We start from the raw sequence: 26,003 nt of genomic DNA on the forward strand, positions 1-26,003 counted from the left end.
GAGTGAGTCTACTGAAAAACAGCAAGACATGCTTTTGAAAAACCCATGCATAAAAAAAGAAAAAAAAGAAAAACCCATGCATAGAAGTGGGCTGTAAATAAAGAATTAGAATGGTCATCAAAACCATTGCAAAGTAAGAAAATGATAATATCCTTAAAACAGTAGCAAAGCCTCAGACTTCTTTATTCCCTCAATTTGAAAGTAAGCCCCATCAAACTATTTGGAATTTACTTCTGAGAAAACGGTCATTTAAGTTTGGAAGGGGATGCCATTCTCCTGTAGGGAGAAATACAATTTTAGCTGCGCATTCATGCATCCCGTCATATAGGGAAGAAAAGCAATTATGTGCTCACCTGAACTTATTCAAGTTCCCTGCTTGGTTCTTTTTCAACGCCTTCAATATATCCCTCTTTGTTCCGATATTGTGCAGTAAGCCCTTCTCAACAGATCTGGCATCTAAATTCCGGCTGCTACCGCTTGATCCGCGCTCCTCTTAACGTTCGACTTCGCGCATTGCCGTGGATTCACACGTGACAGGAGCGCGCAGCGCCGGGTGACTTTTCACGTGTGAAAGGGAGGTCGCGGAACAAAACCGCAGGCGGCGCTTTCTCAATCCCCTGACTCATTCTTTACTCAGCGCGTGGAGCCAGGCCTTGGGCTGATTAACATCCTATATGCTTTTAAATATGTTGCGGGACGGGATATGATTTGTTTTGTTCCTCCTTGTAGTTTTTATTATGTATCTTGTGTATTTTATATTGTGTTTTTATGCTGGGAAGCCCCTTGAGATCTTTGGATGAAGGTCAGTAAACAAATTTAATAAAGAAGAAGAAAGAATAGCAACAATAGTAATTTTGTGTTGTGCACCGCCTTGAGATCTTAGGGTGAAAGGCGGTATATCATTATTATTATTTTTATAATTTAAAAAATGACGATGCAGCAGATGGGCTCTAAGGTGCAATAGCAGCAGCCTGCAAACCTAAGAAGCCGCTTGCCTTTGGATGAGGACTTGGAGCTCAAGGGCGGAGATGTCCCCCAGGCGCGCCTTGCCAAGGGCGGTGATGGAGAGGGGCGCCCGGGACGCGTGCGCCCAGCCGCGCTCCGCTCCCTGAACTTGCTGCTCCGTCGCCTTCTTCCCCCGCCCCGGGTCTTTTTGAAAGGAGGCGCGCAGGGATTGGCTGGAGGGGGCGTGGCTTCCCTGCGGAAAGTGACGTCACGCCCTCTCCCTGCAGTGTGAATGAATCAAAGCTGCCTCTCCTGGACCAGCGCTCCTACGACGAGGAGCACCACTGCAGCAAGCACTTTTAACCCAGGATACAGTCAAGCTGGGATAGCAGGAGAAGCCAAGGGGATTTGAAGCGACCAGGACCAGCCTCAGCCCTCCTACAGCGCCTAGAAGGATCGGCCCCGATCATACTCCGTGGTTGTTGTTTTTTGTTATTGATCAAGATTTTTTTAATTTTTATTTTATTAAATCTATAGACATATATTCTCCTGGGGGGGTTTTCCGTCCCCATTTTTCCCCCCTCCGCTCGACACGTTTGAAATAAAATGATGCAAAGCTCAGCACTCACTACAGAAGGTTCTGTCAAGGGGCTTCCAGAAATCCTCGGTGTGCCAATGCAACGTAAGGAATTTTCTCTCTCTCTCTCTCCCTCTCTCGCTCCCTCTCCCACATTGATTTAATAATAAAGAAAACTGGCAGTCTTAGGAGCTCGAATGGTGCAGGGAGGATTATTATAATAACTGCGCTGCCCAGATATGAAAAAGAAGAAGACTAGGAGAGTGCGCGTGTGTGTTTATGTAGCGCTGCGCTAGCGATATTTCAAGGTTGTAAACAGGTGGGCTGTTTACTTTTCCTGTTTAAATAGCTGCATGGAGGTGCATAGGAGTCTCGTTGCTTCACGGATAATCTTAGCGTTCAAAGCACCTCGGAAGCTTAAAGAGGTTAGTGGTCAGAGAATTGGGATGGCAGAAAGAAGAATGGCAGGTAGAGGAATCAGGGAAGACATCACAGCGGCTCGCAAGAAGTTTGCCTGAAGCCTGACTCCTCCAATCCCTCCTTTTCCTCTTCCAAGGGGCAAATAATGGGGGCCACCCCTCCCTCGTGGGGCCTCCATCCGAAGGGTATGCATGAACGAGGGGGTGGCATTTGTTGCTTTTAAATAAAGTGATGGTCGCCCAGTTCCCCACCCCGACGCGCTTCCTTCCCAGGCAGTTTTGTTTTGACTAGGCTGCGTCGAAGGGCAATTGACCCTCTCCCAGTGGCGTAGCGTGGGTTGTCAGCACCCGGGGCAAGGCAAGTAATTTGCGCCCCCTAACCCTTGAATTTGCGCCCCCTAACCCGTGGATTTGAGCCCCCTAACCCCCAGATGTTGCGCCCAGTGCGGCCGGCCCCCCCTGCACCCCCCACGCTACGCCACTGCCCTCTCCCCCCCCCCGCTGCTTACTCCAACGTTGTGGCTTTCTTGAGAGTAAGAGTAGCGGATACACGAACCGCTGCGAACTCATTGCCCTGGTTATTTGTGCGTTGCTTTCCCAAATGACATCCCTTTTGTGTGCGCGCGTGTATATTTGTAGCCCCGGGAAGATGCGTGTACCGAGGGGAGTGTGGGGATTATCTGGTGTCTATTCTTAGACGTGCAGCATGTCTTTCGCGGTGTGCCTCTGCAGATAGATCAGGAGTGTCTGTTTACGGAAAGAGGTAGGTAGACCCAAGTATGTGCATATAAACGGGTACGAATAGGTGAGGGAGGTCTGGAGAAGTCAATCATGTATATATTTCCCTGTGCAAAACGTATTTTCCCCAACTTTATCTCTTAATACGTATGCTGATGAACGGTATTGTGTATATAGCGCAGCACCTGTCTGGTCGTATCCTTCCTTGTGAACCTGCCTCGATCTGCCTGGCAGCCCAGTCTCAAACTATATTCAGAGGTGAGGCATGGATCCGCTTGCCAATTCTTCCCCTGAGTTCAGCGGGACAGACTCCTAAGTGCATATTTCTTTCTAAGTCATGATTAGGATTTCAGCCTCCGAGTGCAATCCTAAAAACCCCTCGCTCCCTTATAAGCGAATAACTTATAAGTTAGCTTAAGTGAGTATGTTACTCACTTATAAATAACTAAATACCTCGGGGCCGATTTCTGGGTTGACAGACATGGAATCAGTCTGTTTATAAAACATGTGCCTACTCCGTCCATCTATGAAGCAGCAAAATGCACAGTTTGTGGGTTTGTCATGTGTGCGTATATATTACATATGTGTATATTAAGTTGCCAAGCGGGAAGCCTGCTGAGGAACACACGTTTTGTGTGTGCAAATGGCAAGGGTGATGTGTACCTTTTCAATGGGGCCGCCTCTAGAGAAGTCTCCGGACGCAATTGAAGGCTACGAACCTCATTACGCTTCCTTGAATTCCTCTGGCCTCCGTGGGCTCTGCAAATAAATAAATGCGTGTCAGAACGGGGTTTGTGCGTGTGAGAGAAATTGGGGCACTGTGCGCCCCAGAGTTAACAGCTGTCAAGCCCAGTTCATTTCAGTGGAGCTTCTAATAAGTCTTGTGTTTTACTCTCTTTTTGAAAACTGCGGGACTTAAGAGCGTGGATCGTGTCCGCGCTCCTGTGTTGCCCATAACGATACTGAAAAGGCCCTCTCTCTCCCCTCCCTGGGTCTATATGACATTGCTGGCCAAGGAAACATTCAGCTTGGTTCCGGTCATATGAGCCGTTGTAGCCGCAGAGCGGCGGCTGTTTTGCCAGTATGGGCCTCCTGGCCTCCTGTGTCGCCTTCGCAGGATGCACAGATGCGTTATGGATAGATGCATGCACGCGTGCGTATGAACTGGTCACCCTCCTGTCTCTCTACGTTTGTGTGCACGTGTGAAGTCCCGAGAGAGAGGGTGCTGGAACAGATGTGCTCACGCGCCCTTTCCCCCCTGAACGCACAAACACGGGACCTGCCGCCGGCGTGTGGCAGAGGGCTGCGCATCTCTCTGTGTGCAGCCAGCAGGTGGTCGCGCATCTCCCGCTTGCTGTGCGCCCTCGCCTGCCCTTCCCGACTGCTGCTGCGCGCGTGGCACAAGTGCGCTACGCCGTGTTCTTCGCTGTTCCTTTCTCTTGCCCGCCGCTGCCTCTTGCTGCTATCCTTTGACTGCCTTGGCTGCTTTGGGCCGGTAAATCTACCTGGCTGCCTCGGAGGCTTTCGAAAGGGAGATCTTTAGTTTCAGAATTGAGCGCAGGGCAAGCAGCCCTCGACTTAGAGAAGGCTGACGCCGTATGTTTTGGCATCGCCCCGAAGCCAGTCTGGACTATGGAGAACCGAAGCCTGTTCATGCATACTCGGAAGTAAGGAAGCGCTCCATGGGCCTTAGTGTTCCCCCACCCCACGAAAATAATAATAACCCCCAGGGACTTCAATGCCGCCGCCATCCCCAAATCCGGTGAAACTGGGGGGCTGCGCTCCGGCACAATCCTATTCAAATCGACAGTCTTAAGTGTAGCCTTAAGCTGGGGGCACTTACCTGTCTGCGTAATGGACCCATCCTGAGAGAGTACACTCATTTACATGAGGCCAAGAGAGTCTTTTTTTTAAAAGCCGAACGTTAATTTCCTAACAATTTCTGTCGGTAGGAACATTCCGTGGCTTCGATCCAGAAAACCTATTAACTAAGACGCGGGCATCGTGTTCTAAGCGGCGGGGATCCACGTGAGGCCCTGATCCGCATACCAGCCCAGCTAAGGCGGAGCAGGCTCCAGCCCACACACTTACTTGGGATCAAACCCCGTTGAACGCAGAGGGCCTTGCTTCCGCCTAAACTCACACGCAGAGCATTGGGCTGCTTTTGATTCCCTCTACGATGGCTTGATCTGCAATCATTCACGGCTCAACTTGCTTGCGGATAGTAGCCACGCGCGCAAACAATATGAGGCATTCCCGTTGCAAAGCGGGTTCTTGCTAGGCACAGCTTAAGGAACTGGCTTCCTAAAGGAACCAGAAAGCTAAGCAATTCCTTTAAGGCGGGCTTTGGGAGGAGTACAGCCGATACGCCCAAACCACGAGCCTTTCCAGTACAGACCCGACTGGAAAAAGCGGCTAGGATCCCTCTACCGCTCCAGGACCACAATCCTCAACTCCGCTACTTGAGAGTAAAACCCATTGAACACAATAACTTGCGAGTAAACGTGCATGCGCAGCCCAGTACCCGTGCCTGATTGAATACTCGGTTCCGCTGAGTGAAATGCGTAGAAAAATCCTAATGCGCATTTGGATACGCATCTTTGCTGAACTTGGCCTGCAGCCCAATTTGGACAACTGGGGAGCTGGATGAACCCCCGACCTGTCGTGTCAACTTAACACCCCTCGGAATGGAGCTTGCCCTTCCTCCAATATTGGGGGGGGGGCGCTACGGCGCAGCTACACGGGAATCCAACTTTAGATTTCCACCTAGAGAAGCCTACACCTTAAAAAAATGCGAATTGGGGATGCGACAGCGCGTGGACGCAAACACTTAAATCCTATACTTTGCTATGTGGCTCTTCACCTTTGGCAAACTGGACTGTACCTCTTGCGGGAAAGAGCCTTAAATTTGCTCTTTCGTCTGCGCCCCATTTATCCTCTTCGAGGACTTTCTCGCCCGCCGGTGGGCCACCGAGAATTATCTTTCGGTTAGGCTCCCGTCCCGTTTTTATTTCTTTCCGGAGCTGCTGCTCCTATTTTTCTAAAACCAAATTAAGGAAGGAAGGCAGGGCGGAAGGAAGGAAGGAAAGACGGGCTGACTGCATGCGGAAACATAGATCAGGAACTTGCTGCAAACCGTGTGCCCCAAATTTATAGCCTGGGTCACTGTTAGAGTATTTCTAATGGAGAGTCAATTGGTTTAATTCAATTAGGCCTAGAATATAACTCAGAAAGTCCGTTAAATTCCAATTATCTAACCGCTGGAGTGTGCGCGCGCGTGCGTCTGCATTCCCCCATTTCCCCCTTCCTTTCTTTCCATGTGTAGACAAACGTCAAAGTATTCATTTACATATTTATATCTCCCTGTTTTATCTCTCTCTGTCAACATTGGAATACGCAGAGGATTGCCCGCTCCTGGGCGGAGCTGGATGTGGTGTGCATTCAGTATTTTAGGTCGGCCCGCAAAAAAAAAAAACTATCCCGCCTCTAAATGCATTAAAAATAAAAGCACCATCTCTGCGCGCGCGGACGCAAAGGCCACAACCCGCGCAGAGCAAGGTGCTCTTAAGCCCATGGAAATCGGTGGAGATGATGCTATCTCTTTGCCGACTAGGCCTTCTCAGGTTCCCAGTTTGTTTGTTTATTCCTATAAATGTTTGGGCTGAAATCTCTATTCCATCTCGAAGTGCCCATGTTCTTCCTAATCCTTCCGATTTTTCTCTCGGGACTCTTTTTCCCCACGGGTTTTCTTCCTTTCCTCGATCCCATACATCCGATCGTGCGAATGCGTTCTTGCTTCCCTCCCCTCCTTTGCAAAGTCCCACCTGCCCAAATGCCTGCCGAGGAACTCTGGTCCCGGGACCCGAGTACACCTTCTCCCCTCTCTCTTTCCCAATTGATTCGACGAAGGAGGTCTCCTGATCCCGTCTGACTGGGGCGCACTTTTTTTAATGGAGGGTTTTTTTTTAAAGGCATCTTTTAATTTTTGTTGGAGCAGGTGGGGGATTCCACCTAGGCGTTTCTGGAAAGAAGCAAAGGGCACCGCAAACGCTCGGAAGCTCTTTTCCTAATAGAGATGCGCAGGCGTTTAACCTGTTAAGGACGGCTGACTGCCGCCACCCGCCGCCACGTCTCCTTTTTCTGACTGCTCCCGTTTTGCGAGGCTCTGAGGACCCAGACGCCACTCAAATAAAGCACACTCCATTCTTTCCTCAGTATTGGGTGTGCCCCTCCACAGTCTCCTGTTTTTAAGAACAATTCTTCGCTCGGAGAATCTGTGGCAAAATGGCACTGCGCCTCTCACTTTACCTTCACTAACGGTTTGCGTCGTCCTCTTTCCCTGCGCACCCCAATTTGGCTCATTTACCGTATTTCCAAAAAATGCAGGGGTTTCAACCCCACCCCTAGCAAACAGGCTAACGCGAAGGAAGGGAACGGATTTCCCTGGAAACCCAAGTTCCCAGGATAGACGGTGGTTCGAAGTCGAAGTGTGTTGTCAATTTCAAGTCAGTTGAGGAGAGAGAGGCGTTTTCTTTTTGTTTTGTTTTAAGGCAACTCTTTTCTCTGAACGGTTGACTAACCCATCACCTTTTCCGCAGTGATCCAGTCTGGAATTCACAGCCTCTTTAAAGTGGATGGGCTGTACCCGGATTAATAGGACGCAAATCGAATTAAATCCACGTTAGTTCGGATAACGTGGTGGTTTCGGATTCAAGCTATAAAATGCGCCTTCTTTTCCTTTTAGAAGTCTTCCTTCCTTCCCTCCCACCCCGACTCCCAATTCAGATTTCCCCACCCAGAAAATCGAATCTGGATTTGAGTGAAATTTGAGATAAGCTGAGAGGGTTCGGTTGCCCGTGCTTTGGTTCCCCCTCTCCAATGGTTTTGCGCTTTCTGGTTGTTCTTACTAGGGGAAAACGAGGCAGGGTGCTGGGGGCCAGGAGCGGGAAAGATCCATGGTGTGATAGGTACGAAGAAGGTGCGGGTCTTGCTCCGATTCTCGGCTGTGACTTGATCCGATTTCTTTGTCGAGTGAATTCATTCTCTCTCCTGGGGACCGTAAGGAGAGAAACGAAGTCACCTCTTATCATGGGGATATATCCCTGGCCTCCTCTCTGTCTTTTCTCGGCCTTCTCCAATTCACTCAAGGCGGGGAAGCGTCGTTCTCTGTCAACGTCCCTACCTCGCTTGCACCACGAGAGACTTCGGTTTCCTGACCGGACTGGAGCCGCCTTTCCTTTGGGAGGGGGCGGGCGGAGAGGGTGAACTGGGTAGCCCGACCCCCCCCCCCCCATCCCTCGAGACTGACTGGGCTGTGATGGGGAATATCTATGTTGTTGCGTCCAGCAGCAAATCCTCTTTTCCCCACCGTGTCGAAATGTAACTTGAGTATGGAACCTCGGCGCAGAGGGGAGCCCAGATCTGGACCCAAAGGGGGTTGGTTGCAAGGTGTGTGTGTGTGTTCCTTTCCCTTCCTTGGATTTGAGGAGACAGGAACTCGCCCTCGTCGCCGGTTGCCGAGCGAAAGGCGACGCTTTGGGCTAAGAACGAAAAGACAGGTTTTCTAAATTCGGAGTGGCAAGCCCCGATTTCTCTCGCCTCCTTTGTCCGCACCGCTGATGTTTTCCATATCAAGGAGTTTTCTCTTCCCGAAATGGGGTTAGAATTTTACGCAGCCTGCCTATGCACACAGGCACGAGAATTGTGCGACAGTGATTATATATTATAATGCATTTTATGAATGTGGTTTTGTATAAAACCGTTTTTAGCATGCCCTGCGCGTCACCATTCGTATACCACGTAGTGCAAACAGTTTCCTGATCACTAAACACCTAAAAGTAATTGAAAGGAGCAAGTAAATAACCAAAAGGGGGGGGGGGGAGAGAGACAGATAAACAGGAAGGGAGAGGGGAGGGGTAAAAGTGCGGAGGGAGAGGCGGAGGATAGAAAATTTAAAGAGGATTTTGCGTGGGCTATAGAAATACAAGCTTCTGGATAATATGCAAATAATTTGAATCTTAAGCTCGGATGGTAATGCGCATTTTCTGCGGCGCTTATATTATTTTCTGTGACGCTTGCGCAGGAGAAAGGGCAGGTGCGCTGCGTCTTTCGCAGGTGTGGGAAGCGTGCTTAACCGCAGATTAGGCAGATGAAATGGTTAAGTGGCCCGTGTGGGGAAGTGTCCTCAGGGTTCCTTGTTTTCAAGTGTCTGTACCCAGAGGGGCACGGAGACTGTGGTCGAGAGGTGGGGGGCTGAATGTTTGCGCCCCATCGATTTGCTGTCGTGATGGGACCAAGCCCTGGCAAGCAGCGGCCTCTGGAGATGCAGGTTTTCTCGCGGTCTTGTTTGCGCGCCAGAGCGCGGGCGCCTTTTCCGACGCTCGGCTTTAATCTCTTTGCGCGCTTTCCAGAGATCTGTCGCGGATTCCCACTTTCCGCGCGCGCGTAGCTGGGGACAGACAAATAACCCTTTCTTCCCCCTTTACCCTAACTTCCGCTGCCTTCTGCGTGAACATCAGCCGCTCCTGTTGGAGTCTGTCAGGAAATAAGCCAAACAGGACTTCAGACCATAAACAAAATACAAACACTCGATTTTGCATTTAAGGGCATTTTGTTATTTTACATCTAGGGACATTTTAAATTCCGTTTAACTGCACCTCTTCTACACTGATGAGCGAAGAAAAAACAAATTACTGACACCGACTTAAATGGTCTGGGTGTCTCTGTTCTGCCGTGATTTTTGATGGCCCCCTCACTCCTTGTCCGGCGCGGGGGGGAGGGGGGAGAGAACAAAGCATTCCTGCATTTTTAAAATCTCCAGAAAATCAGCAGCCTCTTGCATTTTCGAACCACTAATTTAAAGACACAAAAATGACGGTTTCCTCACTTTCTTTTACTCGTTTTTTTAATACAGTTGCTGGGTTTTTGTGTGTGTGTTTTCTACAGCTCCAACAAAAATACAGCCACCATTCTTCCGCCCACTCCCTCCAGTTGAGACAAATAGAAAACCATCTATAAAGTGGAAAACAACAACTTTCATTGCATTCTGTTGCTTAAAGCAAATCTCTGCTTGGCTGCTTGCCTTGTTGAAGTGGGGGAGGGGGGTGGTGGCCGGATCCTAGGAAAGCAAAAGGCACCGGGGACCCCTTTTTTGTTTTTTTTGGGTACCTACCTTCTTCGTCATTTTGGAAGCTCAGTGGAGAGAGAGGACGAAGAGACCCTCCAGTTTTGATCTCTCCTTCGGAATCTGCGTGGCTCCCACCCCCGTTTTCTTTCCCGTGGTGGGATCCCCTAGGGAGGGAGTGTGCTCTCCTAATTCCATTATATCAACTGGAGGAAAACTCGTTCTCCAGCGCCCTCCCTCTCTCCCTTCCCGTGCAATGTACTGCGCCGCAGGCAGCAGCCTCGCGTCTCCCTTCGCGGGTATGTCTTCCCTTTCCAAGTACTGCGTCTTGTATAAGTGGATCTTGCCACCGGTGGGCGAGCAAATTGTCGCCCTAAGGCATCCCAGGCGCAGACCGGATTTCAAGCCGTTTGTTCCCAACCTTTCCCTGGAAAAACTGCGAGGTAAATAACGACAGCCTCCTCCTCCTCCCGTTGTTCCTGGGCGATGATGTGAGTCCCAGCTTTGGGCCAGGTGGCTGCTGCGACAACGTGGTCGCAGGAAAAGGATCCTCAGTGGATCGCCAGAACAAGGTCCCTAACCTGAGGTCTTGGACGCAAAATAACTAGGACGCTTTTGTTGGCCACAACTCCAAGAAACTTAGTTTTTGCGGCACTCCAAAGCCGGCGTGGAACTGCATTAAACGGAATTAATTCGCATCACCTCCGCTCGCTTAGCGTTGCACCTGGCTGTTGGGGACTGAGACGATGTTTAGCCTTCCCCATCCCCTGGCCCAGCCGTCCCCAGGGTTGCTATGTATACCCAGAGCATTTTCGCTTTATTTTGTGATATTTCCCCATTAAATTTATTCTTGTTTCGGCAAAGGGAATGAGTGGGGAAAGTTGCACAGCGCCAGCTTTTGAGGAAAATTAAGAAAGATTGCTCTCCCCTCCGCGCATCGTAGATGTGAAAATAATAACCTATGATTTGTGGTTTAGGAGAGAGATTGCTGATGGTGGTCTTAATGTAGACACCCATCATCACACCAGGGTCATCACACCAGGTGCGCAGGTTTTGAAGGTTGCATTGTGTGGTTGGTGTTCTTAAAAAGAAAAGAAAAAACGGTGTGTGTCCATAGGCCATGGGAAGCAAAGACTCTCTCGAACCACTTTCAGCTCTCGTAGAAATTATCTTTTGTCTCTGGTGGTTTCCTATCAAATGCGCCTCTAACCTCGAAAGGTTCTGGAACCCGAATCCGTGTAAAAGGCAGCATTTTGTGATGTTTTTGGCAGAGCACAGCGCAGCTCTGTTCGTGCCTGCTCAGAAGCAAGCCTCACTGAGTTGAATGGGGCTTACTCCCAGGCAAACAGGCATAGCGTTGCAGCCTTTAACTCCCACTGCGAAGGGTAAAATCTTCGGGAAACTCCTGATCCGCTTTTCCCATGCGCTGAATTTCTATGGCAATATCGCATAGCAGAAATTAAATCAATGCAACGTTGCTATTGTTGTTTTCCGTGGTTTTAAAAGGGCAGAAATTTAGAGCATGTCTTTTTCAGATCACTGAAGAGATCCTTTTCTATACATCTCTTGAGCCCACTCTGGGCTTCTCTGAATTCGTGTGCTCTAGCCCGATATTCAGTGCGCGATCCAGCCAAAGTTAATGGGAGTCCCACCGATTTTAACGAGAGAGAAACCACCACGTTCTTAACTTCTGGATTGAAATAAACGAAATTCACGGTTTAATGGCTTGGTCATGTATACTAATTGTTGCTATTTATTATTATTTTTTGTCACATAACCACTTTACTACAATTTGCTTCAAAACAATGAAAAACAGCGTTGACACACGTTATTTAAAGCCCTTGCAAAATTTGCTGAAATGAGCACTTTGTATGTAGGTTTGTGCTGCAATTTTTGCTTGCCTCCTTTTCCTTTACCCCCTTGCTTTTAAAACATCGGGGGGTGTGTGTATGTGTTTTTAAAAAACGACAGCACAGTTCTAACCCCTTGTTATCTTGCTCTCCTCCTTTGAAACATGCAGGATTCAAATCCATTATCAGACGCCCATCTCCTCTCTATTCCAGAAAAGCCTGCCCTGGTTCAAATAACCAAAATATGCAGGAGTAAAATGAAAATAAACAAATAAATAGATAGATACTGATGAAAGGCACATTATCCAGCCGTTGGTATGGGGATTTGTCCCTTTGTTCCCAGTACAGAGAGTAGGAGGCACACTAGGCGAGAAAAGATAATTTAAACTTTAAATTTTTCTATGCTTTAAAGTTTCAGTGACACAGCCATTTAATGTACAATAATTTTTTTTAAAAAAATTGGTGTATCTGGAAAGACTTACACATTAGCCTTAGAAGAAACCAGTCCAGTACAAGGTAACAGCTTAGCAATTTTATATCCTCTCGTGTGTGTGTTTGTGTGTGTGTGTGTGTGTGAATCAAAATTCTGAGTATATATAGTATTCACTTTTGAATTCTGGAGAATGAATTTGCTTCATTACCTCTAAATGTGAATATGAACAGCAGCATTTATATATGCCTTCGAGAGGTAATAAATAACAATATACATTTTGCTAAGTTACTGAGCTTTCAGTATTGCAGCAATTTTACAAAAGGCAACTAAGGTTAAGAGGCAGTGAATTAATCACTCAGTGGGTCTATGGTGGAGATTAAATTTGGACTGGGATCCCTCTTAGCTTAGCACTCCAGGTACTGAATCACATTCTTTAACACTGCAGTTTTGAAAAATAGCGCACTTCTATCTTAGTGGACCACAACTATATAGGAAAATCAACTTGAAATTGTTTGACTGTTGTGACATTTCTCTCCAAGCAATATTGGGATTATTATAGCTGAGCATAGGGTGGGAGGGACGTAGGTTGTCTCCCCAACATAGGACTCCTATCTCTTTTGCAAAAGTATGATTACTAGGCTCTCTTGAAGAGCAGCAATATGCAGTGAAAATATCAAGAATGTTGGACAAATGCGTCTGTTTGGGACCCTAGGGCCAAGGAACAGGGTAGTCGTTCTGTTTATTGTGGATGCGGGGACATGCGTGCCAAGGACAAACTTTTAGGATTAAGCCATGGAAGTGTTTATTTAACCTGGTTTTGTCAAAGCATTGCCTGTTGTGTTTAATATCTTAAAGGCTTTTCATGCTTGGTTCTGTTCTTGGACTATGTTCTGAAACATTGCTTTTATGCACACATGTGTCTTCTTCAGAGGTGCATTGTTGTAACTTTTGAAGAGTTACTTGCATGCCTGTTTCTCTACTGAGACTTCCATAAATTGGAGCTGATTTGTTGTGGCTGCAGATTGTGTTTGTGGTGGGACAGGGGTTGCGGGAGCACAGCTTTCCACAGGGCTATTCCAGGTTCCTTCCCTAAATGTTCAGCTTCAATTAAACAAAGCTATGGACATAGCATTCTAGCCCAGGGCTCACCAATGCAGTGCTCTCCCAGGTGGTGCTAGAATCCAGCTCCCCTCTGTCTCATCCAACATGGTCAATTGTTGGGGATGATGGGCGTTGATATTCAGCAACCTCTGAAGGTCACCAGTTTGGCTCTCCCTATTCTAGGTCCTGCTGCTGTTTTAAGACAATAAAAGGGGGTGTTCCCATGTTCTGACAAATGAGCAAAAAGCTCATTTGAAGCAGAAATGCTGTGTACTTTAAAAATGATTAAATTAAATGTACATTTTTTAAAAAAAATTAAAATTACGGGATAACTTTTAAAATGCAACGCATATTACCTTACATTTTAAAATATTTTAAATATAAGAAAGAATTAGGAAACCCTGGTAGCTAACAATAAAAAAGCAATCCATATTCACCTATGTTGTGTGTAGGTTTTCTTGGGCTTTGGCTTAAGGTTCCTCTCCTGCCCTACATCACCAAAATGGGAACTAGATTTTTGGATGAAAGGCAGAATAAAATAAAATGCACACATAACAAATATAAATTTAAGGAACCACGGGCAATCAGAATACATGGGTCTCAAAATGCATACCTCTCAGGGATATAGACTGCTATTTTGCAAAGGAAGGAAACAAAAAAAACAACAACCCACCTCCCTAAAATACTTGATTTTCATTGTGTTGAAGTGGCACCAGCTGTTTTTTTTTATTCAAAGTACTTTAAATCACACCATGTTCTAGTAACTTTACACCAAATTAAACTGCTCAATGGGACCTTTAATCACGTTTGTTGCTGTAAAAAAATATATACTTAGATTTAGTTTCAGGGCTAGCCCATTTTGGTGTGGTGAAAAATCCCAACGACATCTTTCCTGCTTCCACTAATTAGCGTGAGGCACAATCCATAAGGGATGCTCTCCTGTGCTGGTCTGCTTGAAATGAACAGCATCTGGGGAAACTGTTGCCTTGCAGCACGATCCTAAATGCTTTCACCAACATGATCTTGGCCAGCCTTGGCCAACCTGGTCCCCTCCATATGTGTTGGACTACAACTTCCTTTAGCCCCACGGATGGCAGCTGTAGTACAAGACCTGCAGGGCACCACATTGGTGATGGCTGATCCTGGCAAACACCAAAACACTTCACTGAGGCTTGTGGAACTTCCCAGGGCATTGTGTATCAGAGGCTGATCGCCCTCTTTGCTACTCTTGATGGCCAGGGGGTAGTGTTTTGGGTTCCCATGAGGGCAGGGAAGAGGTTTCATTATGTGCATTGGGTGGTGGTGGTGATGTGTGTGTATGGAAAGAGTCACTGCAAGGTTTGGAAGCCTGTTAGAACTCCATTTTATACAAACACCTCCCAAAAATAGTAAGGAGCGAAGTGTAGTAGGAAATATTTCTCACATTGGTAGTTCAGGCTATCTGTTGTTACTTTCTTCTAACATAAATAACTAATATAAAGATATATTTAACTGCTGCAATATGACCTGAAATATAGGGAAAGGAAGGGAACGGTGACACCCATTGCTCCACCCTAAGAGACCTGTGTTAATGGCGCCTCAAATCTACTGTCTGCTGTAGGCTCACCTCCGTTCAGTTCTATTTAGTCATTCTGCGCATGTAACACCTTCTGTGCATAGTGTTTTCAAGGAAATAAAACATGCACCAGAAAACACTTTTTGTGTATAGCTATATAGCTAAATAAAGCCTGTCCTTTATTAGCGTGGTGTGAGGGCCCTCTTTCAGACTTCTAGAGTTAGGAGGATCAGTCCTGCTTGGAAAGGTATCAATGAAATTTTAATAATAATAATAATAATAATAATAATAATAATAATAATAATAATAATAATTTTTATTTATATCCCGCCCTCCCCAGCCGAAGCTGGGCTCAGGGCGGCTAACAACAATAAAACAGTACAAAAGTACAGCACAAACAACACTCTAAAATCATTCATTATAAAAGCATGGAACAATGACTTTTGAGGTCCCTTCCAACCCTTTAATTCTATGTTTCTGTGATTAGGGACAGTTCACAAAAGGATGCAGAGAAACCTGTGGGTTTCCTGCATTTTGCCACTATTGGGATATATTAGTTGCCACTAATATTGCATTTAGCACTTTTAATCCAGGAGCAAGGGAGGCAATCTAATAAATGAAGCACCGCTGACTGACACTTACAAATGGCAAGCATTTCACCAATGTTCCCATGATTATTCCCTTTGACTATGGTGAGGCAGCTAAACCATCTTATTAGTGGCATGTGAATCGGAGTCCTGGAAATTCTGATAGAACCCCAAATGCCTCCTATGATTTGCTGGCATAATTCAGAATCGTGCTGCCTTGCTCTGCCAATACAATCAGCAAAATAAAGAGTGCTAGAACCAGCTTTCTTGAATGCCTGTCTATCTTTAGGACCAATTCAATTTATAACTGGATATTCCTGAGGTTTAGACATGTTAATCTGTGGCAGTGAAATCAACAAAGAGTATTGCAGCGCCATAAAGATTAGCAGAAATTGTGGCATACAATTTCATGTCCCAGAGCTTGTTTCATAAGATTTATCAATTTGCGGGATATACATGGCCACATGTGTGAACACTGAGATGAAGAGACCATGAAATAGAAAAGATACAGCAGGCCTCTGATATTTATATGTGGATTTATGTGTTTGTTGTTTGTGTGTATTTATACATAGTAAGATCAGTGAGCATCTATAACAATAGTCACTGGGCAGAACTCATTCTTTCTATATTACCTGTAGTGGAAGAAAAAAGCCCTGCTCTTGAGTAAAACCCAAATGCAGTGCTTTTTATGGGGGTACGCGGGGGTACGCATACCCTAAATATTGTGTAAATCTTTGTACTTTTCCATTTACTGTATTTATTTTCCCCTATTTGAACTATAAAAAGGTAATTTTCTTTAGTCAAAATGAGAGCACCCATAAACATTTTTAAAGGGGGGGAAAAGGCACTGCCTAGAAGATGAATAGAACCAAATTTGCTGCTATTGTTGTTTCTGCCCCAGAATGAGAAGGTCAAAAAGCCATTCTTTGTGGTTGCTGGGCAACCACCGCCGCCCCCGGAAGCAGACGCGGCGCCGCGCTTCCGGTGCGGGCAGCGCCGTGCCCTCACCAAAGATGGCGGCGCCCTTGTCCCTGCTGCTGGAGTGCGGAGGTGGAGCAGAGCTCTTGTTCGGCGGGATCAGGAAGCAGCGGGTGACTCTGCCCAGCCAGCAAGGACCTTGGGATGTCCGAAAGTTGCTGGTGTGGATGAAAGAGAACCTGCTGAAAGAGAGGCCGGAACTGTTCGTGCAGGGAGAGTCTGTGCGGCCGGGAATCTTGGTGCTGATCAATGGGGCAGATTGGGAGTTGATGGGCGAGTTGGACTACCTGCTCCAAGACCAGGATAACGTCGTTTTCATCTCCACCTTGCATGGTGGATAGACTGCTGGGAGTATGGAAAAGAACATTTGTGCTGGTGGGCAGAGGGCATAAACATGCCTTGCTCTCCTGGCTGTCACCCCAGATCAGAGTCGGTTTCTCATTAGCTTCTTTTCTTAATGAAGTCTGCCCTTTCGACGCTTGGCTCCTCCCACCCAGTGGTTCAGCTCTCTCCTCTTTTGTCCCAGAAGGAGATCGAAATCCTTTCTGCACCTGGTCACCCTCTTCCCTGCTCCAAGAGGTTCATGCCATGGGACAAGTGGCTGGAAAGGAGCCGCTTTGCACGTGGCTGTCGCCCTTGTTTGCTTTCTTCTCCTTGGCGGCAGGGAAATGCCTGTGATCAAAGAGGGGATCTCCCTTTCCTTCCAATCCAAGCCTTGGATCTGGTTGCAGCCATTAACAGTCATTAAGGGATATGGGGCGCATGCAAGGAAGATGGCAGATGCAAGACTCCCTCAGCCTATCTGCTCTTGATTTGCCATGCATGGATTTCAGTTCTGTGACTCAGTTTTGAAAAGTACCCAGCTAGAACCAGCTCACAAATGGTTACTTTGAATTTTGATGACTAATGAAGTATACTTTTGCCTGCCTTTTTTTTAAAGAAGAAGAAACTTGATGACCCTCAGAGTCCGTTCCAGCTCTACAGTTCTATGATGCTCTATTTTTTAATCTTCTGGTGGCACTGCCTGATCCTGTTCTGCCACAGCTGCTGTGTATGCATGCGATTGATTTCCCTTTCCAAATTGTCTGCTCTGCACTGTTCTGTCGCAAAGTGTTTTGCAATGTGTTGCAGAAGACGGAGTGCTTCATTTGAAGCTGGGTGTTCCGGACTCAGGTTCTGCCTCAGTCATGTACTTACTTCACTGGGTGGCCTTGAGCAAGTTGCGCTCTCTGTTAACTTCAGTTCCACATGTGTAAAGTGAGATTTGAAATGATTGACTCTGCAGGATGGTTTTGACAATAAACAATAAAAGTTGTGGAAACAAAAACAACACAAAATTCATTCTTTGTCAATGGTCAATTGTAATTAATTTAATGCATGTTTTGAACATGCAACTTTGGTTATGTATTTAATTATTTGCAAAAATCAAATAGGCTATGTTGTTTGTACCTATTTGAATCTGTGAAGGACATACATAATATCAAATAGGTTATGGCTTTCAGAATGAAGGCTGAGTGGGTGGTTGCTAATTTCCAAATTGTGCAAAAGTGGAAGAATGACACAACTTTAATTGAAGGCGTGGAAGATGCTAATAATGGATAAAGTATTGCACCAATGGAAGGTAGCATTTTAACCCCAGATTTAATTATTGGAAAAAGGATTCCTGTTTCTAACTGAGCAGCTTGGAACAATAATAGACCACCCAGACTCTCATCCACGAGGATTTACTGAATTGAATATTGCCGTTGTCACTTGACCTTTGGTTTATGTACCTGAATAAATCACTAATTTTACTTCAAGTATTATGTTACTTTATAGATCTGCAAGGGATGCTGTTTAGGTGAAAATTTTTATGAAATCCCAAAGAGCTAAAAAGGACAACAAATTCTAAAAAGCTAAGGCAAGGTGTTATCTTTTATATATAACCTGAAACAGATTCACCCTGCTCAGTGAAAAATGAATGCAGTTTGAACAGTCTAGAAAAACCTCCTATAAGAGTCTCAGAACTTGCTGTTTCTGTAGGAGAAATAAGTTATGAGAATGTCTTTCCAGCTGTCCTTGTTGCATGAACTTGACCACATGTCATAAAGAGAATGTTTCTCACAAAACATAATATGTAAAGGAAAGTAGGGGAGAGATGTAACCCTCAGACAGGGAATCTGGGGTGAAAGTCACTTAGGGATTTGTAAGGAATCCCTCATCCTTTGGATCACTTAACCTATAATAAAATTCATCTAAATTTGGCACCAAGAAAGCCACAATTCTGCACTTCAGACAAAAGAATGGCACTAACAAGCAGCATGCAGACACCTGATTTGTGGCTTTGTAACTGAGTTGTTGCAAGAAGGAATTGTGTTGGAGGGGAGCAGGGGGAAAGGCAGAGAAATAAGGAATGGGAGGTAAAAATGATGGATGATGGATGGTATGGATGTGCTTATAGCTGAGAGCCTAGAGGAAGTTTCACATTTCAAAGCAGGGGCCAGAATCTCTGGCCCTGAGAACTGGGGCCATTTCTAGAGGCAGCTTGTATGTTTTCAAGCACAATCTCGTTAGTCCTCATTAGCGACGCAAACCAATCCAGAGTCCAGGACACTCACATTTACCCCAGCTGCCTTCATCCTCTAAATTTAAATTTGAGGGCAGACAGCTGTGTTTTGCTTTTGTTATCCTTTAGAATACCATTTTACATGGACGGTGTTCCATAAATACATAGTGTACTATAAGGTAATAATTATTATTAATAATATAATTCCATAAACATTTGGGAAAGTTTGAAAGTGAGATTAGATCCTGCAGAATCCATGGCCAATGTCAGATTCTGTCCCAGACCTCAGAAGATCTGTACATGGAAAAATCATAGAAGATAAACAACTCTGTCATGGGGGTGGGGGTGAGTGGGTCAAGCCCAGCACCTTAAATCATAGCCCTGCAGAAAGCTCCAGATTAGGACACCACAGCAGATTGTGTTGACATAGGATGCTCTTGACAACTGGTCCTGTTTAGCAGGCATGTTCCACAATGCAACGCAGGAAAGTCTCCTGAAAATCCATGGGTACCTGATATGATCCATGCTACGCCTTCTTTGTGGAACCAGAGCAGTTAAGATGCGATTGATCAGCAGGTTGTATTGCCATCACAGCTTCTCTGCATGCTACTTCAAAGGCAAAGGCAATGTCATGAGGCGGAGGGAAGGAGGCTGCCTTGTGAATTATGGCATCATTATTATGCAAATAAACAGCACTTCTTTGGGAATTGATAGGATTTTGCGCAGGATCATTATAAAATGAAGGTGACTGTGCATGGGAAACACAATGCAGAAGGTGGCAGTTCTTTTATAAATTTTGAGGTGATTTGGTTTGGTTTTAGGAAGAGTTTTTGCTCGTTGTGGTCCAGGCCCATTAGTCACAAGGGGGCTTTCCTCCTCTCCTGTGAATTTTCAGCATTTTTGTATTTTGCCCTTTTTCTTGTAGAAATAGAAGGGGAAATGTGCAGATAATATTGCTCACTTTGAAAAAACCCAGCTCCCATATGCCACTGTTTTTGTTCACATGAACAAAGTTACTGGACACAGGTTTCGGGACACTGGGCCCTTAACAGTTATTACCATCTTATTTAAATGAAATGAATTAAAAATGAACATAGACACAGTGGCTTAGCGTGGGGGGTGCAGGGGGGGTCGGCCGCACTGGGCGCAACATCTGGGGGTTAGGGGGCACAAATCCACGGGTTAGGGGGCGCAAATTACTTGCCTTGCCCCGGGTGCTGACAACCCACGCTACGCCACTGCATAGACAAATGTTCAGATCTGGGTTTTCATTGTTGTGCATCAACTTGATGTACACGTTACCTTGGCCATTGGCCCTTCTCTCCATCTCTCCCTGGCTATGGGCTTTGTACCCCTTTAGAAGAACTGGCAAATAACTGCTGCAGTATCCAGCCCATTGTGTCATAATAAGGATTTCAACCAAGCCCTTAAACACATGACCATAGGCGCCGACTCCATGGGGCCTGAGGGGGCCCGAGCCCCCTCAAAAATTCGTTTGGGGGGGCTCTGCCCCCCAATAATCTCGGGCGCCCCTCCAGCAGAGCGCCACCGCCGCCCCTCCCCCAGCCCAAAATGCACAGGGTCGGGCTGCATGCCTCCTGCCCTCCCTCCCGAGCAAAAGCTCCACCCAATTTCCTTCGGAGCTGATTAATAGGCGCAGCACGCTCTCCCCTATTCGCTCACGAGGAGGCGGCGGCACTTTATCTGCATATTCATGAGCTTATTTATTATTCATGAGCTTTCGCGGGCTCCCCCAATATTTTTTATAAGTCAGCGCCCCTGCACATGACAACTGTGTTGGAGGAGTCACTTTTCCGACAGTAAATCTCATTCCCAAAAGCCAGGCATTCTGTTTCCAAGAGTAATCAGCTGAATGACTCTGGGGTGTTTGCAAGCCCTCATTGTTTGTCTCCAGCATGTGGTTTTCTGTGTTTAGAGGTTGTATAGAGCTCTCCTTGCTGATAACTGATGATAGAGCTGCTCTGCTGTTTTTTAGGATCAGTTGTGTGACGCTAAACTCTCTCTCTCCTCTTGCTATGTCTCCTATCAGTTTTCCCAGGTTAGTAGAGTTGTTCTTAATTCCTTCTGCTTAATGCTTCCTTTCCAGAACTTGAAGAAATGATGTTTAAGGATGCAAAGTTAAGTAAATAAAAAGCAAATTGATTTTCGAGGATTATCTGAACTTGAAAAAGTGTGAAAAAAACCATAATCAATCTGATTTAAACCCAACAACCCTTTAATTGCTTCCACGCTTTGATCTCCTAGCCAGGGGTAACATTTTTAGGGTTGAATTATGAACCTCTCCATTATGGAAACACTGACAGAATCTTAACTAGAGTGGCATGGGTGGATCTGTGATGATCAATGGAGGATAGAATTGTACCATGCAACTCTAGTTGAGATTCAGTTGAAGTCAGTTTGCGCATTGCATCAATGATGACTGGGAGTTGTTTAATAATCACAATCACAATCTTTTCTACATTCAGATATACTCACAGCACTGTTGCAATATGCAAGTTTGGCAGTGGTGATGACGGTGATGTTCAGCCTTAGGCTGGCGAGTTGCCAATTTTGCATGTGATGGATGGCATTCCCCCCCCCAAAGGACAACCTGCATGCCTTGTGTGTTCTCCTGGACCCTGAATTGCTGCTGGATTTTCAGGTGCTGGCAGTGCCCACGGCTGCTTCTCTTTGATAAAGATTTGGCTGTGAATCACCTATGCGTTCGTAATATCTCATGTTGACTATTGCAAGGTGAGCTGTTGCCAGATGGAGGTACTGCCTTTCAAGATGGCTCAGGACCTTCAGCTATTGCAGAATTCCATGTCTCTCCTCTTGTAAGAGTGGCCACGCAGCATTTCACCCACAATCTTGCTCAGCTCTGTGTATTAGCTTCCAGGCCCGGCTCAAAGTGCTGGTGGTGATCTTTAAAATTGGCTTGGTCTGTGGCCTCTCTATGTTTTAGAGATGCCACTTCCTGGGGAATCCCTCAGATCTGCTGGGGAAGCTTTTTTTTAGAGAGAAGTGAAGCCTCTAAAGGTATAGGAAGCGATACTTTTACCCGCACTCTGCCAGTGTGGTGTAGTGGTTCAGAGCGGTGGACTCGTAATCTGGTGAACCAGGTTCGCTTCCCCACTCCGCCACGTGTAGCTGCTGGGTGACCTTGGGCCAGTCACACTTCTTTGAAGTTTCTCAGCCCCACTCAGTGTTTGTTGTGGGGGAGGAAGGGAAAGGAGAATGTTAGCCGCTTTGAGACTCCTTCGGGTAGTGATAAAGCGGGATATCAAATCCAAACTCCTCCTCCTCCTCCTCCTCCTCCTCCTCTTCTTCTTCTTCCACAATACCTTGCCGGCAGAGGCATTTTCGCCGTCATTCCAGTGATTAAATAAAAAATGGCTTTGTAAGCAAGGCTTCTGTGGCTTTCAGTGTGAAGCTGGCTTCTCCCTCTACCACTGGGATTCTGTTGACCTTTCTATGGATGTTTTAGTACAGATTGTTTGACTTGCTGATTTGTGTTTCAAATTGCGTTTTAAAATTTGTTTCATTACTGTGATTTATTGTTGTTTTACTCGTATCGTACATTGCCTCAAGTGCCAAACTGTAGGCAGAGAATGCACACTTTCTATCTATCTATGGCCCACTATACAATACCATTGTACAGATTTCTCTGGTAATGTATAGAAAGGACTCTGAATGCTCAAAGCACTATATAAATGTTTAGGTAAAGGTAAAGGGACCCCTAACCATTAGGTCCAGTCGGGGACGACTCTGGGGTTGTGGCGCTCATCTCGCTTTATTGGCTGAGGGAGCCGGCGTACAGCTTCTGGGTCATGTGGCCAGAATGACTAAGCCGCTTCTGGTGAACCAGAGATGTGCATGCAAACGCCGTTTACCTTCCTGTCGGAGCGGTACCTATTTATCTACTTGCACTTTGATGTGCTGTCGAACTGCTAGGTGAGCAGCAGCTGGGACTGAGCAACAGGAGCTCACCCCGTCATGGGGATTCGAACCGCCGACCTTCTGATCGACAAGTCCTAGGCTCTGTGGTTTAACCCACAGGCCACCCATGTCCCTTCCGTGTTTAGTTGCTATTAAAATAGGCGTCTACAATAAATCAAGTTATTTTTAAAATTCTGTTGATTAAATTATGCAGCTCTAATTTTTTATTTTATTTGTACATCTTTAATTTCAAGCACAGTAAGTCACAATAGACTGATTATGCCATCAGTATGCTTCATTGTGTGTTCTGTACACGGCAACTTCCTGCAACTGATTAGGATCAAATTCTGCAACTGTGTTACGGGAGATGCTTCCCCTTGCTTAAGTCAGCACTTTAGGGCATCATTGAAGTTCTGCCCACTTGATTGACATCACTGTTTCCATGGCAACTAATGCACTTCAAGGAGAAAACAGAGCATGGTTTTATTTTCTTTTTTTTAAAGGGGGACTAAAATCAGTAGCATAAACAAAATCCGCAGTGTTGGGGATGCTATAAAGTTTTCATTGCCACTTATTGGGGAAAGCTGCATAACTCACTGACATTTCGGGAGCCTACGCAGTCTCAACTAGCTCAGGGCAATAAAAAATTTATAGGGCCCAAGTCTGCATTAATTATGGCTTGCACACAACACTTCCCATTGAAATGCATGGGCGGGCTGAGTAAATAAGGAAGTTTCGCATCAGGACCAGTGCAATCCATCTCTCTAGGGAAAGGAGAAGAGTTGAAATGTATGCTGGGCAGTTAAAGAGGTGGACATCTAGTGGGGAGTGCATATATATAATGTTTATAGAAGCTTCTGGAAATCAGCCAGACAGAAGTCAGTCTGCCTCTTTGACAGTCTTCTTCTTCTTTGGTGATCACTCGTAGCTGAGTAAGATTGTCTTCCATGAACACAGTCTTAACAGTGAGTCCGTAAGTGACTGTGGAGGCCAAGTCTGGATCCACACATCCTTCCACAGGCAGGAGTTTCCAGGCAGGAGTTGATCACAGTGAGGGTTTGCCAAGCATGCCTTCCTCTTAGCTTGTTTCTCCCTTTCGTCCCGAGTTCGAGCGTCTTCAAAGTCCACAACACCTTTGGTAAAGGCTGTTCTCCAACTGGAGCGCTCGCAGGCCAGTGTTTCCCAGTTGTCGGTGTTTATACTACATTTTTTTAGGTTTGCCTTGAGAAAGCCTTTGAACCTCTTTTGTTGACCACCAGCATTACGCTTTCCATTTTTAAGTAGTTGCTTTGGAAGACGATCATCAGGCATCCGAACAACATGACCAGTCCAATGAGTTGCTGCCTAGGGACAGGTGGAGCTTCTCAGCTTGCCTTAATGTCCTGAGGACACATGCTTGCACTTGGTCTGGTGTATAGATTCTGAAGAACAAAGGTCCACATGCAGAAACAGTTGAATCTGACTTCAGTGCTGGCAATGAGCCAACAGCCTCCATTGCTCTTGAGAGCAGTGCCTTAGTTTAGGGGCCGGGGTGCGCACAGGTCTGTAGTCCAACAGAGTGGAACAGCTGAAGAACTAATGCTGTTCCCCTCAGCCCCCCCCCCCGGGATCTGTCTCCTGAGGCAGCTGCTTCACTCTGCCAATTGGTAGAGCTGCCCCTATTTCCAAGGCAAGGGGTACAAGCATGAGTGTTGCCTCAGTAATAGTCTTCCATGAATATGTCCTGATGTGTGGGTCCAGTTACAGATAGGTAGCCGTGTTGGTCTGCCATAGTAAAAATAAAAAAATTCCTTCCAGTAGCACCTTAAAGACCAACTAAGTCAGTTCTTGGTATGAGCTTTCGTGTGCATGCACACTTGTTCAGATACCTGGTATCTGAACAAGTGTGCATGCACACGAAAGCTCATACCAAGAACTGACTTAGTTGGTCTTTAAGGTGCTACTGGAAGGAATTTTTTTATTTTGGCTGATGTGTGGGGTATGAGAGAAAGAGGGGTTCGGTAGGCAATGCCACCAACTGAAGAGGTTTGTTTTAAAAGGGTTGCTTTTGGTGATGCTACAATATTGCTATTGTTACCAGGTGCACCAACTCTGTGGGACACGGGTGGCGCCGTGGGTTAAACCACAGAGCCTAGGACTTGCCGATCAGAAGGTCAGTGGTTCGAATCCCCGCGACGGGGTGAGCTCCCGTTGCTCGGTCCCTGCTCCTGCCCACCTAGCAGTTCGAAAGCGTGCAGTGCAAGTAGATAAATAGGTACCACTCTGGTGGCAAGGTAAACTGCGTTTCCGTGCGCTGCTCTGGTTCCTCAGAAGCGGCTTAGTCATGCTGGCCACATGACCCGGAAGCTGTATGCCGGCTCCCTCGGCCAATAAAGCGAGATGAACGCCGCAACCCCAGAGTCGGTCACAACTGGACCTAATGGTCCCTTTACCTTTACCTGCACCAACTCTATGGGGCTGAGGCCTCTCCCGGTGTGACAGTTGTCACACGTGTGATGTGTGTAATGGCACACACAATGTGTGCAGGATTTCAGCCCCCCCCCCATCAATGTTGGGTACATCTCAGCGCCTGTGGTTATCATTTTCTCAGAGGCCAGAAAAGCCTAGAGCAGCCTTTCTCAACCTGTGGGTCCCCAGATGTTGTTGAACTACAACTCCCATCACCCCTAGCTAGCAAGGCCAGAGCTCAGGGATGATTGGAGTTGTAGTCCAACAACATCTGGGGACCCACAAGTTGAGAACTGCTGGCCTAGAGCCTAGACCCTAGCTTTTAGATGCTGTGCTGAACTGACTGGGAATTCTGGCACCTTTCCCCACCCTCCTTTCAGATTATCTCCTCACTCAAACAGTTGTGGGGCTCAATGAAAATGTTGTTTGAACAGGTTGTTAAAAGAGAGGACATTGTCTTGTGTCGTCTTCTGAATCATGCAAGGACCCTTCTTCCAGCACTTAGCTTCTCTGAAAGACACTGACTTAGGGTTAAAGGAGTAGGTCCATTAGCTGGTAACCTAATCAGATCTGTGGCTGCTGAAAGCAAGCTCAGCTACACATGAGAGAGAGATTGAGAGGATGGAGGAGACTACCTAAGTGCTCATAAGTTGGACAAAGGAGGGAGATAACAAGGTTCATATTAGTTAAGCGAGGAAAAATGTTCCCTTGATGTAAATAAATGGCAACAGACTCCCAAATCTCAGCTTGATGCACAGCTGTTGC

The 26,003-nt window shown here is 46.3% G+C and overlaps 1 protein-coding gene and 1 pseudogene across 2 annotated transcripts in view; both read left to right on the forward strand.

Annotated features, from left to right (window-relative positions):
• Positions 1-1,551: 1,551 nt before the first annotated feature.
• LHX4 (LIM homeobox 4) overlaps positions 1,552-26,003 on the forward strand; it is a gene marked incomplete at its 5' end in the record, with an annotated part of 71,641 nt that continues 47,189 nt past the window's right edge. Inside the window, one exon of the mRNA XM_082229099.1 lies at positions 1,552-1,627. Coding sequence (XP_082085225.1) covers positions 1,552-1,627 — 76 coding nt within the window. The remainder of the gene's footprint in view (positions 1,628-26,003) is intronic.
• LOC309535499 (ubiquitin-related modifier 1 pseudogene) lies at positions 16,308-18,099 on the forward strand (annotated as a pseudogene). Its single transcript has one exon. The product of its transcript is annotated as a ubiquitin-related modifier 1 pseudogene (transcript).

This window comes from Podarcis vaucheri (genome assembly GCF_965113315.1).
Source record: "Podarcis vaucheri genome assembly, chromosome: 6".
NCBI lineage: Eukaryota > Metazoa > Chordata > Lepidosauria > Squamata > Lacertidae > Podarcis > Podarcis vaucheri.